Below are 13,245 nucleotides of genomic sequence, written 5' to 3' on the forward strand. Positions count from 1 at the left end.
GACATGACTTTAGACAGGTTAGCTTGATGAACCCTGTCTGATGCAGGAGTAGAGTCTTCATTGTAGTGGGAGCTGTGGGCTGTGTTCCTGTCGCCCCAGCTCCTGGTCGCCTGGCTAGCTTATGCCCTGAAATAACAACACACAAACTGTATTCTTTTAAACACTGCTTGGCCCATTAACTCTAGCCCTTACAGGCTAATTCTCATATCCCGATCAACCCATCTCTAATAATCTGTGTAGCATCAGTCCTACCAGGAAAGATTCAGCATATCTGACCCGGGAGAGGGGAGCATGGCCTCTGAACTCACTTCCTCTTCCTCCCAGTATTCTGTTATTCCTCCCACCTATGTTTTAACCTATAAGGCCAAGCAGTTTCTTTATTACTTAACCAATGACCTTCCTCCATCATTTCCCCTTTTTCTGTTTAAACAAAAAGGAAAGGCTTTAACTTTAACATAGCAAAATTACATATAACAAAACAGTTATCAAGCAAGAATTACAGTTACAATATTTATATCTATTTTATCTTTTATCATAACAATGGAAAACTATAACTATCTATCTATTCTTCAACTCCATCAAAGACTCCAGAAGAATACAATATTACCTAAGCAAACAAAAAGTAAGCAACTTTCAAAACTCTAGAAATGACAGAGACATCTTGCTGCCTGTACAGTCACCCAAAGTTCCTCTGTACCGTTGGGGCATCCATCTTTGGCCTACAGGCCCATAGTATCCAGAGACATTTCCATGAAGCAGGAAATTTCAAAGTCAGTTCAGTCACTATCTGTTGTGTCCTGCAGAATGTCTTGCAGACTCCTTCATGAATCAGGAACCCCAAAAGACCATCTCACCTTTAGGCAAGTTCAGCAGTCCTCTTTCTCCTGGTTCTTTGTGTCCAGTTCATGCATCAATCCAGGCAAGAGCAGTTTCTTGCCCAAATGGCTATCAAACTCCATAAGGATCCTCTTCGATGCCCATCTTCTTTCTGAAGTAGATGGGGCTGCCAGGAGCAGACATGTCTGATTGCCATGAAAAACCCTAAGTTATTAAAATATTTTAAATGCCATATTCTGCAGTCTTTGAGAGATATGAAGAATGTCTATCTGAAATATATCTATGCACATCTAGAAAATCTAACTAACATGACTACACTTCATGGAAGAGAGGGAGTGAGGATTGTAAACACCGGGGGAGAGAAACTGGGGGGATGGGGTAGGATGTACAAGGACCCCAAGATGGCTAAAGTTTCGAGAGTTTGACCAGGGAGACTGGTGGGTGAAGAGGAGGGTTTTCATTACCCAGGGCTCAGAGAGGCAATGGCTATGCTGCAACTTTTGTCCAACTGGGAACCTTCTTAGATGCTCCGGAATGACTCACACCTGTGCCTATAAGCCAGTACTGCAGAAACGGATGAAGTCATCTTTCCCTTGTCCCAGGACTGGGTTCTGTCTGTGTATGGAGAGTAGGGTGGGTTTGTGATCACTGTTATCCCAGGTCCTTACTTGATGGTTTCTCCGTGATCAGGCTTGTGCTGGACTCAGTGCGCATGCCTGGCAAAAGAGGTGTATAGTTAGCCCTTCTGTGATGATCTTTCTCACGCTGTAGAATTTTAACCTGTTCCCCAAACAAGCTGCGGTTCTCTGGGAAAGGGGACTTCCTGTCTGCTGCAGAGCAGGGCTGTCCTGTTTCCTCCTTACTTCCTTCTCTCACCCATGCACAGTGGTGCTTGCTCCTATTTCAGCTTACAGTCTGACCAGGGAGGCTGATGATTCACAGAGGGACCCCGGGGTCAAGCTGCCTGCTGCCCTTGACCATGAGGCTTGGCACATCACCTCTCTCTGCGTCCTTGACTTTGAGATGGGTCAGTGCGGAAGTGCAGGGAAAAGCTGCATGAGGACAAGACTTTGCTGATCTCCTTCTTTCTTCCCTGGGTCTCTCTCCCTGTCTGCTTCCTCCTCCTTCCTCCGTTCCCCCCTCTTCTTCCTCCTCTGATGATTTCTGACTCCTTGGTCACCTGGTACCTTCTTCCCCCGACCCAGAGTGTGTGCCAAGGTTTACAGTGTGTGTCCCCACCCCTCACTCAGGATCAGGTTTGTGGCCTGTGCGGGAACTTTGATGGCATTCAGAACAATGACTTCACTAGCAGCAGCCTTCAGGTGGAGGAAGACCCTGTCGACTTCGGGAATTCCTGGAAAGTGAGCTCACAGTGTGCCGACGCGAAAAAGGTACATCTGGGGTCTCAGCAGATGGAGGGTTTCCCTATTCTCATGGCGGCTGTGGCGGCAGGAGCTGTAGACAGTGGCAGAGTTGGGCTTTTGGGCTGAGTCCCTCCAACAAGGCTGCCTGACGTTTGGCCTCTCTGGTACTCTCTCCTGTTCCAGCTGTCGCTAGATGTTTCCCCGGCCACCTGCCATAACAACATCATGAAGCAGACGATGGTGGACTCATCCTGCAGAATCCTTACCAGCGACATCTTCCAGGGCTGCAACAGGCTGGTGAGGCTTTGCGGGTGGAGGGAGGCAGAGTGGTCAAAAAGATTTGTGACTTCCTCGACTGTGAATGTCTAATGTGAACACTACCTAGGCAGAGCCCTGAAATGATTCCTATTGAGAAACCATGGTAGCTTTCTTGGCTTCTAGCTGAGGGGGAACATGGGTAGTTTTTGAGGAAAGCAATGGCTGGCCAAGTACTTTTCCATACACAAGAAGTCTCTTGGTCTGAAGTTAGTTCTCTTTGCATGTATCCTGCCAGAGCCAGGGAGGACCCCCACAACACACAACACACAACACACGTCCTTGTCACCAGACCCAATCAGGACCCCCACAACACACAACACACAACACACGTCAACACACAAGACAAGCAGCAAACCACTGCTTCGGTCCCCAGTCCTCTTCTCATCCTAACTTTTCCTGGCCTTAACGCCAGAGATTTTGGGGGTCCTTGAATTTTTGGCCTCCTTTCATTCACAAATGAGAGTGATGAATTCTCTGGAGTTAGATGGACTTCTTTCTTTGGGCATTTGTGTGTGACGCACATGCAAGCACAAATACAGGCACATTCACAGGCGTGCATGTGAGTCTGTGTGATAGCCATGTGCACACGCCTGTGCTATGCAGTACCATGAACATACGGAGGATGAGCTGAGTACATGTACCTCAGATCTTCAGCCTTCCAGAGATGTCCAGTCTGCCAGAGGTCTATGGTTTGCTAGTATCTGCGTTGGAAGAAGGAAGGCAGGGGGAAGGACTTGGGGCTCATGGGATGATGAAATGTTCTGGGAGCAGCAATTTGTTGGCTGATGAACTCATCTCCTTCTTCACAACTTTAAAAAGCCAAGAGGGTATAGTAGCATGTTTTGGAGACAATTAAAGTGAAGTGGTCAATGTGATTGATCATGCTTGTGGGCAGACACGCCTCCCTACAGGGAGACTTGGGATCAGGAACTAACAGAGCCCAGCCAGGCCCTATTGTCTAGCAGAGCTGCCCCATAGCTCGGGGGGCATCTTGTGTGTTCTGATTCATCGCTACATTTTGTTTGCTGCATTGAGGCAAGGACAGAGAGTGACCAATCTGTGTGTTTGTGTAAAAACACTCCACACTCATGGTTACAGGGAAGGGCAGGCAGCTAGGCAGGTAGGTGGGAGACAGCAGAGGGAACCTTCTAGCAAATTCTGAGGGCATCTCAATATGCAGGAGAGGCTACCAGCCCTGCTTTTCTTAGTATTTCTTAGTGGAATCCAGATTAGAAATAAAGAAATTTTTGCCTCTTCATCCATTCATTCTCTAGGACCCACGTTCTACATTTCCTTGGTGCAGGAGCTCCCCACCCCATCCCTAGCACCCTAACCATAAGCCAGAGTTCTCACCCCAGGTTCAGGTTGGGGCCATGTGAGGTTCTTTTTTGTAGGTGGACCCTGAGCCGTACCTCGACGTCTGCATTTATGACACTTGCTCCTGTGAGTCCATTGGGGACTGCACCTGTTTCTGTGACACCATCGCTGCCTATGCCCACATGTGTGCCCAACACGGCCAGGTGGTAGCCTGGAGGACACCCTCACTGTGCCGTGAGTTCCCAAGTCCCACAGTCTCAGATACACCTTCCTATAAGTACCTAGGCTTGAAGGTCTGTGGGGAGGATGGGAGAGCACTTGTAGGGTGGGGAGGGCTGGCCCCAGTGCCCTGAGGCACAGGTGGAGGGGGATGAAGCGGGCGGGGTGAGGAAGTTTATACTAAAAGAAAAGTGTAAACTTCCTCACCCCGCTGCTTCATCCCCTCCACCTGTGCCTCAGGGCACTGGGGGGGGGTGAGGAAGTTTATACTAAAGGAATAGTGGGGGCTGGAGAGATGGCTCAGTGGTTAAGGGCACTGGCTGCTCTTCCAGAGGTCCTGAGTTCAATTCCCAGCAACCACATAGTGGCTCACAACCATCTGTAATGAGATCTGGCGCCCTCTTCTGGCATGTAGACATACATGGAGGCAGAATGTTATATACATAATAAATAAATAAAATCTTTAAAAAAAAGAAAATACTTTAAATCATAATATATATATTTAAAAAAACTAAAGGAATAATGGAAATATGGGAGTTAAGAGGGGGATGAAGGCATCTCCGTAAGAGTGAGGGGGACACGGATGCTGAAGAAGGTTAATATGATGACAAGAGCAAGGAATTCACAGTCAGACTGAGTAGGGTCGTGGAGTCAAGATGGCTATGTGGAGACTTCTGGAGAAATCCTGGAGGAAGAGACACTGTTGTGTTGCCGAGGGTTACCTGGAGCTTCCAGGGTCACCACCTCTTTCTCTGTCTCCACAGCCCAGACCTGTGAAGAGAGGAACATTCGGGAAAACGGCTACGAGTGTGAGTGGCGCTATAACAGCTGTGCGCCTGCCTGCCCAGTCACCTGCCAGCACCCCGAGCCTCTGGCTTGCCCTGTGCAGTGTGTGGAGGGGTGCCATGCTCATTGCCCTTCAGGTGAGGCCTCTCCTTGGCTCGAGCAAGATGGAGGAACGGACTCTTAGGTGTATCCCTTTTGCTTCAGCTTGGCCTCCTCTGTCCAGGGGTATCTCCTGCCGCCCCATCACTGGACCTCAAGCAAGTCTGATTGCCTGGATCTCTGTATCAAAGCCAGGCCGGCTCTGAGTTTTGCCACGTTAGGGTTGTCTCACCTGCCCTTTGTGCTCTTTCACTTAGCTTCACCCCATTCCTCCTGAAAATCCCTTTCATTTGTGGGTTTATCACATAGAACAGTCAATCCTTTCTTCCCTCCCTCTCTTCCTCCTTCCCTCCTTCCTTCCCTGTAAAGTCTTTCTGTATAGCTCAGGCTGGCTTCAAACTTGCTATCCTTTTGCCTCAGCCTCCTGGGTTAAAGAGAGCAACACTTTCCAGCAGAACTTGCTGCAGTGGCAGCAACATTCTGGTCAATGCAGTGATGGCTAGTAGGTGTGAGGAAAAGGCCTCTTTATTTCGCTGAATTATGATTCATTTACATAGAAGTAGCCTCATGGCATGTCACGTTAGACAGACTAGCTCTAAAGTTATTGAGTTCACTCTTGAGAGGAGCTAGCTGAGCCCAGACACTCCCCAACTGTTTGGAGATAAGATTTCATTTGTCTTAGGGCTTGGGAAGGGAAGAGATGTGTAGGAAGCCCCATCCCAGCTTCCCAGAGGGGCAGACAAGGCGCCAAAGAAGAAGGATGCTTCCTGTGTGGTGAGGTGACGGCCTGGGAGCTTAGAGAGAGTGGGTTTCTGGGATAGGTTCCTTCAGTGGCAGGTGGACCTACCTGATTGATATGAGAGGTGTGCTCCTAACGTGGTGTGTTGTGCAGGGAGAATCCTGGATGAACTTCTGCAGACCTGTGTGGACCCCCAAGATTGCCCTGTGTGTGAGGTGGCTGGTCGACGTTTGGCCCCTGGAAAGAAAATTACCTTGAACCCTGATGACCCTGCACACTGTCAGAATTGGTAAAGCAGAGTTCTTGACTGGCTGTTCCCCATGCTGGCTCTCAGAACCTGGGCCCTGGAAAACACCTCGGGGCACCATGGACTGAGGCTGAGTTTAATTAGCTCATCCATGCACCCATGCACCTGTGTATCCACCCATCCACTCATTCACCCATCCATCCATCCATCCATCCATCCACCAATTCATCCATCCATCCATCCTCCCACTCACCTACTACCCATCCATCAACCCACTCACCAATCATCCATCCATCCACCCACCCATCCATCCATCCATCCATCCACGCACCCGTCCATCAACCCACTCACCCACCCATTCATCCACTCACCCACTCACCCATCCATCCCTTTATTGTGCTGTTGAGTTTTGTTTCTGGAACCTGATTCTCTTTCTTTAAGAGATTCCCCCCCCCCAGTATTTGTTAAAGACTTTTTGTTTTGTTTGTGGAAAATACACATTTTGGGGGATGGAATATAATATTCTAACACACGTATGTAGCATGTATGACCTAGCAATGGCAGTTAGTATTTCTACTTCACTATATAAGTGGGCATCACATCCAATCTGAGGAGATTTGTGAATGTAGGAAGGAAAAGAGAGATGGGGTCCTTGGCCCTAAGTGTAACACAAGCATCTTAGGGCTGTGGTCCAGGCCGCAGGATGTGGCTTTTCAGAGCTAAGAGGGAAGACAGTCACTGCTACCTTGGGCTCTTGCTGGAACAAACTCTGGGAACCTGGCTTTGGGGAGGAGAGGAGTCCTGAGGCGGATTCCTGGGTTTTCTGAAGTCCTGCCCTTAGGTCGGGAACATTTATTAAAACGCTCACACAGTCAGCACCACTCCCTGACACCAATCAAGAATAATGGGAGCCTCAACTTGAGAACCTTAAGTCACTGGGGAGGGGCTGTGGCCACAGCTGCCATAGCCAGATCCTGCCGCCACCATCTGCACAAACAAGAGCAAGCACTGCCCAGGGTGAATTTTCTAGCAAGCACAGGAAACCAGAAAGTATGTCACTCATGCACCGTTAACCAAGGATGGAGGCAATAAATCGCAGGATTAGGAGGAGGTAGGAACTGACTTCCCGGTAAGATCCCACCCAACTTCATTGTGTTGAAACAGACCTGAGGGTGTCCAGCTCGAAGGGCATGGAAGCTCCAGGCGCCTCATGTCTCTTCAGCTGGCCTGCAGAGAGGGGCAGCTGTTACTGCCCACCATGTGCGCATGTTTCAAGGTTGGGGACATTGGCTGGCAGTGAGACCATGGGACCTGCTCAGGGTTTAGGTCACCTTCTCAGATTTATTGTAAAGACTGAAGACCAAGGGTGCAGAATGGAGGAGACCCCATCCTGTGGGGATCCCCACCATAGCACATCTTCATTTTCTCTGTGGACTGGCCTGTTCCTTTACTTTCTAGAACACCGCAAAAGGCTACAGTGATTAGAAAAGGCTGGAAGGTTGTCTGGTACTCTAGAAATTCGTGGACTAGGTGACGATTCAACACAAACTGTGGATATCCTGGGGCAGGGCTGAGGGCTAGGCAGTTCTTGGTAGACACTCTGTGTTCACCATCTGCCTGTGGGCAGAAGGGATGGTGGTGCTACTATCTCTTCCCGGAGCCACCACACCTAGCCCTCCCACGGTCTTTTCTTCTGCTAGATGAAACGGCGGGGTTTTAAACTTCCATTCATCTTTCTAAAATCTTCTTACTCTAGTTTTTTTCTTCTTTTCCTTAAGGCCTGACATAATTAAACACGCATCAAAATCCATACAGCTTAAATTCCAATAACATCTATAATGGTTTCTAATGTAAGCCATTTATCTCCAGTGGAACATTTACAAGTTCCGGCATGTGCTAACATTTTACAAAGATATTTGTCCTTGGAGACACTTATAAGAAGGCTTGGATTATAATTAAATATTAATATGGTTGGAGACATAGATTGGAAAGAAGTCAACATTAAATGGCTGTGGGGGGCTTAGAATAACAAAGACTGTTTTTTAGTTTCTAAGATGGATTAAAGCTTTAGGAAGGCTCTGCTTCCTCCCTTCTCTCGTGAGTGTGCATGCATGCGCGTGTGTGTGTGTGTGTGTGTGTGTGTGTGTGTGTGCACATGCACGCATGCTTGTGTGTTGAAGACACACCTGGGAACAAATGTCAAAAGTGACATCTCATTAGGGTGAAAGGTCCTCAGTGGGAGCAGATGGGAGGTTCTATAGTGGACCCGTGAGAAGGTCCTACCTGCCCACTGGTTCTTCCTGAATTGTTTTGATTTCTTTCCCTTCTGCCGCAGCCATTGTGATGGTGTCAACCTTACCTGTGAAGCTTGCCGGGAGCCTGGAGGCCTGGTGGTACCCCCAACAGACACCCCGGTCAGTTCTACCACCCCATATGTTGAGGACACCCCTGAGCCACCTCTGCACAGTTTCTACTGCAGCAAGCTCCTAGATCTTGTCTTCCTGCTGGATGGCTCCTCCAGGCTGTCCGAGGCTGAGTTTGAAGTACTCAAGACTTTTGTGGTGGGCATGATGGAGAGGCTGCACATCTCTCAGAGGCGCATCCGTGTGGCGGTGGTTGAGTACCACGATGGGTCCCATGCCTACATCGACCTCACAGCCCGCAAGAGGCCCTCAGAGCTTAGGCGCATTGCCAGCCAGGTGAAGTATGCAGGTAGCCAGGTGGCCTCTACCAGCGAGGTTTTGAAGTACACAATGTTCCAGATCTTTGGCAAAATTGATCGCCCCGAAGCGTCCCGCATCGCTCTGCTTCTAACGGCTAGCCAGGAGCCACCACGACTGGCCAGGAATTTGGTCCGCTATGTCCAGGGCCTGAAGAAGAAGAAGGTCACTGTGATCCCGGTGGGCATTGGGCCACATGCCAGTCTCAAGCAGATCCGCCTCATTGAGAAGCAGGCCCCCGAAAACAAGGCCTTTCTGCTCAGTGGGGTGGATGAACTGGAGCAGAGAAGGGATGAAATAATCAACTACCTCTGTGACCTTGCCCCTGAGGCCCAAGCCCCTACTCAGCCACCCCAGGTAGCAGAAATCACTACGGGTCCAGGGATCCTTGGGATTTCATCACCTGGACCTAAGCGGAAGTCCATGGTTCTGGATGTGGTCTTTGTCCTGGAGGGATCAGATGAAATTGGTGAAGCCAACTTCAATAAGAGCAAGGAGTTCCTGGAGGAGGTGATAGAGCGCATGGATGTGGGCCAGGAGGGCATCCACATCTCGGTGCTGCAGTATTCATACAAGGTGACCGTGGAATACACCTTTAACGAGGCCCAGACCAAGGACGACGTGCTGCGGCATGTGCGGGAGATCCGTTACCACGGTGGCAACAGGACCAACACCGCACAGGCCCTACAGTACCTTTCTGAGCACAGCTTCTCTCCCAGCCAGGGGGACCGAAAGCAGGCACCTAATCTCGTCTACATGGTCACAGGGAACCCTGCCTCGGATGAGATCAAGAGAATGCCTGGAGACATCCAGGTGGTACCCATTGGGGTGGGTCCCCATGCCAACCCACAGGAACTGGAGAGAATTGGCTGGCCCCACGCTCCCATCTTCATCCGCGACTTTGAGACACTTCCCCGAGAGGCTCCTGACCTGGTCCTGCAAAGATGCTGCTCCAGGGAGGGGCTGCAGCTGCCCACCCTCTCCCCCACTCCTGGTACGCTGGTACCCTGTGTGTGATGGCCTTGGCACTGTGTGCCTCTGATGATGCCAGAAGCCCTGGGTTCTAATGCTAACTTCCTAGCTCACAGCCCTGCCTCACCCTGCCTGTGTTTCTCCTTTTCTTCCAGGCAGAGAGTTGAACTGTTATTCCTTGGGTGAGAAGGATCTTTTCTTATTGCCCAGGCTTGTAAATTCAGTGGTAGTAGGGGCCCATTGTTAAAATTTAAATAATACAGGGAATGCTTAAAAAAATTGAAAGTCTTAATCTACCCCGCACCCAGTCCAGACTCACTTTCTGCCTGGCAAGTAACTTCTGCTACTTTTGGTGATGGTTACTTCTCTTTAGGGTCACGTTGATGCCTGGAATTATTCCAAGTATCTTATGTTCTTGGAGGCAAAGCTGCAGGCCTGGGGGGCGGTCAGGAAAGAGGTGTAGATTAAACAGACAGATCCAGACCCAGAGTCCAGAACTGCCACTCAGTGGCTGACAATTTTGGGCTTGCCATTCTCCCTGTCTATGAACTGCGGATAGTAGCAACTATTTGTGAAATGCTTGACACAGTACCTAGCAGGCGGTGAAGACGCAAAACATGCTGCTGTTGCTGTTGCTGTTTTTTTTCTTTGTTTTGAGTCAGGGTCTCACTAAGTGACCCTGACTGACCTGGAACTCTCCCTGTAGACCAGGCATGACTCAAACTCACAGAGATCCTCCTGCCTCTGCCTCTGAGGGCTGGGATTAAACTGTTGCCTTCTTAATTTATATCAGTGTCAAACCAGTATCTAGTTTGATTGTTTCTATGCTGAGACTAAAGATTGAACCTACGGCTTGGTCTGAGCTGGGCAAGTGCCCTATCATGGAGCCACCTAGCCCTCTCTTCCTTTCCCTTTTGAGACAGGATCTTACAAAGCTGCCCAGACTGACCTGAAGCTCATGCTGCCCCAAGCAGGCCTTACAAGCTGCAGCACTCCTGAGGAGCTAGGATGACAAGCTGGTGTCGCTACAGCAGAAGAACCAGCTGCTTTTACTGTCTCTCCATCCCTACACTCAGTCCTGGTTTTTGTTTTATTTAGTTAATATTGCTTTAATTTTTTCTGCTAATAAGAGAAGTAACTGTGTTAACTGCGTTGTTTGCTTTGGCATTAGCAGACGTTCTGTCTGTGAGTTTTCTCATGACACAGCTTCCTTCTCTTCCATGTACAGAAGCCATATTTCCATGACCCCTTCAAAGGTCACAAGCCTCTTTCCCCGTTACACACTATACTGTGTCTTTCCCCTTATTTATCCAGTCTTAGACCCAGTAACAAGAAGTCCATTTCTTTATTAATTGCTTTAGTTATTGTTTAGTTAATTCTCACAATCATGGGTCTTACAATGACATTTTCATATATAGAGATTTCTGACTCCCTTGCTCCCCACACAGCCCCACTTACTTTTCCTGCTTTTGAGAGTGCAGCCCCTTCCTTCCGTTTGCAGGCATGGCGGGCCTGTGGGTGGGACTGGAATCTTTTCAATGTCTCTCAATCTACAGAACTCAGATTCAGGAACTGCCTCCTCTGCCCCTCTAACTGTCCCAGTCCTATGCTGTGACCTCAATGGTAAATGCCCCCCTACTTGGTGTTGCCATGTGCTCAGTGCTGCCCTGAGGAGCCACTGGCTGTGCTGGTGACTGATGGCTGCTCTTCTGTTGGCACCGTGTACTCATCTTCTTGTTCTTCTTGGCAGACTGCAGCCAACCCCTGGATGTGGTCCTCCTCCTGGATGGCTCCTCCGGTTTGCCAGAGTCTTACTTTGATACCATGAAGAGTTTTGCCAAGGCTTTCATTTCAAAGGCCAACATTGGTGAGTGATGCCCCCGAGGCTGCAGGTAGGAGCTACTCTTCCTGGGGTCCACTTTCTTCTAAATGTCTCCCCTTTTCTCTTCTGTTAGGGCCCCACCTTACTCAGGTGTCTGTCATGCAGTATGGAAGCATCAATACCATCGACATACCGTGGAATGTGGCCCAGGAGAAAGCCCACCTACTGAGTCTGGTGGACCTCATGCAGCGGGAGGGCGGCCCCAGTCAAGTTGGTAATGCTGGACCCACAAGCTAGATGGAAAATCTGCGTTCTGGTTCTGATCTTGACTTTAGGGACCGGGTGATCTTGGCCAGTAACTTTAATCCTTGGCCTGAGTTTCTTCTTTTGGATGGCAAGGAGCTATACGGTCCCCTGGGTCTCTTTCTCGTCCCGAGTGTTGCTCTGAGTCATAACTGTTCATCTTTTGAATTCACCGAGGGTCCACTTTAAGCTCAATACTCAGAGGGTTTAGAAAACCCAGTCCTTGTGCTCAGTCCAGACTTAAACCATTCTTCTTCCTCAGGGGATGCTCTGGCCTTTGCCGTGCGCTATGTAACTTCACAAATCCATGGGGCCAGGCCTGGAGCCTCCAAAGCAGTGGTCATCATCATCATGGACACTTTCTTGGATTCAGTGGACACAGCAGTGGATGCTGCCACATCCAACCGTAAGTGTCTGGTGCTCAATCCTGAGATACCACTGAAAGGCTGGAGGCGTGAGTAGGTGGGCGTTCTTTCTCTTTTTCCCTTTATTCCCCTCTCTTGCAGTGTTGGGCACTTAACCCTGGACCTTGCAGACATTAGGCGAGCACTCTACTACTGAGCTGGGTCCCCAGCCTCTTCTTTTCACACTCATCCCCTTGAGTGATCTCTTTCAGGGTCACGGGTCTAAAAATATTTATGGACCACTGATCTTGACATTGCTGTCTCAGACTTCTGACCTCACTTAGCCTAGATCTGACACACAGTTCATCAGTAACTCTACTCCTGCTGCATCCCCACAATTCCTTCTCCTGTCATCTTTTACATTCTTTGAAGCTATACAGGTTAGAAATCCCAGCCCCTTTGGGGTCCCCCCTTTCTCTCAAACGTAACCAATCAAATAGCCGAATCTTCAGAAAATACTGAGACTCATTCTACCGCGTGTCAACCCTAGCACCTCACACCCAAGAGACAGGGACAGCCTTCTAAGTGGGACCCCAGCTCCCATCCTCATAGCTTATCCTCAGCACGGCAGCTGTACAGACGAGCTCCTGCCATCCCTCCATGGTCTTGGCTTTCTGTTTCCTTCGGAGAAGACATTGGGTTGGTGCTGTGCCCAGTGAGGGTTTGCACACTGCAGACCTCATGTCCTCTCATGCATGCTCTATGTTCTGCTTCCACTCTGGCCTTTTATAGTTGCTACACTCTGTGTGGGGCATTTCTTGCCCAGCTGTGTTCTCGGCGCTTTCATGCCTTTTCCAGGCTGTCTTAGTTAGGGTTCACTATTGCTGTGACCAGACACCACACTCTTGGGAAGAAAACATTTGATTGAGGGTGGCGTCTGTTATGATCATGACAGGGAACAGGGTGGCATGCAGGCAGACAAGGTGCTGGAGCTGAGAGAGCTACGTCTTGCAGACAATAGGAAGTCAACTGACTGTCACATTGAGTGAATCCTGAGGAAAAGACGTCAAAACCCACCCCTACAGTAACATGCTTCCTCCAACAAGGCCACACCTCCTAATAGTGCCACTCCCTTTGTGGGCCATTTCAAACCACCAC

The 13,245-nt window shown here is 49.4% G+C and overlaps 1 protein-coding gene across 1 annotated transcript in view; it reads left to right on the forward strand.

Moving 5' to 3' along the window:
* Vwf (von Willebrand factor) overlaps positions 1 to 13,245 on the forward strand; it is a 144,896-nt gene that overhangs the window by 87,683 nt on the left and 43,968 nt on the right. The window contains exons 23-31 of the mRNA XM_041641912.1: positions 2,088 to 2,228; positions 2,385 to 2,498; positions 3,914 to 4,070; positions 4,820 to 4,978; positions 5,833 to 5,968; positions 8,262 to 9,640; positions 11,369 to 11,485; positions 11,574 to 11,714; positions 12,006 to 12,149. Coding sequence (XP_041497846.1) covers positions 2,088 to 2,228; positions 2,385 to 2,498; positions 3,914 to 4,070; positions 4,820 to 4,978; positions 5,833 to 5,968; positions 8,262 to 9,640; positions 11,369 to 11,485; positions 11,574 to 11,714; positions 12,006 to 12,149 — 2,488 coding nt within the window. The remainder of the gene's footprint in view (positions 1 to 2,087; positions 2,229 to 2,384; positions 2,499 to 3,913; positions 4,071 to 4,819; positions 4,979 to 5,832; positions 5,969 to 8,261; positions 9,641 to 11,368; positions 11,486 to 11,573; positions 11,715 to 12,005; positions 12,150 to 13,245) is intronic.

This window comes from Microtus oregoni, unplaced genomic scaffold (assembly GCF_018167655.1).
Source record: "Microtus oregoni isolate MIOR12 unplaced genomic scaffold, Mior012 000002F_ref0000024, whole genome shotgun sequence".
Taxonomy (NCBI): Eukaryota; Metazoa; Chordata; class Mammalia; order Rodentia; family Cricetidae; genus Microtus; species Microtus oregoni.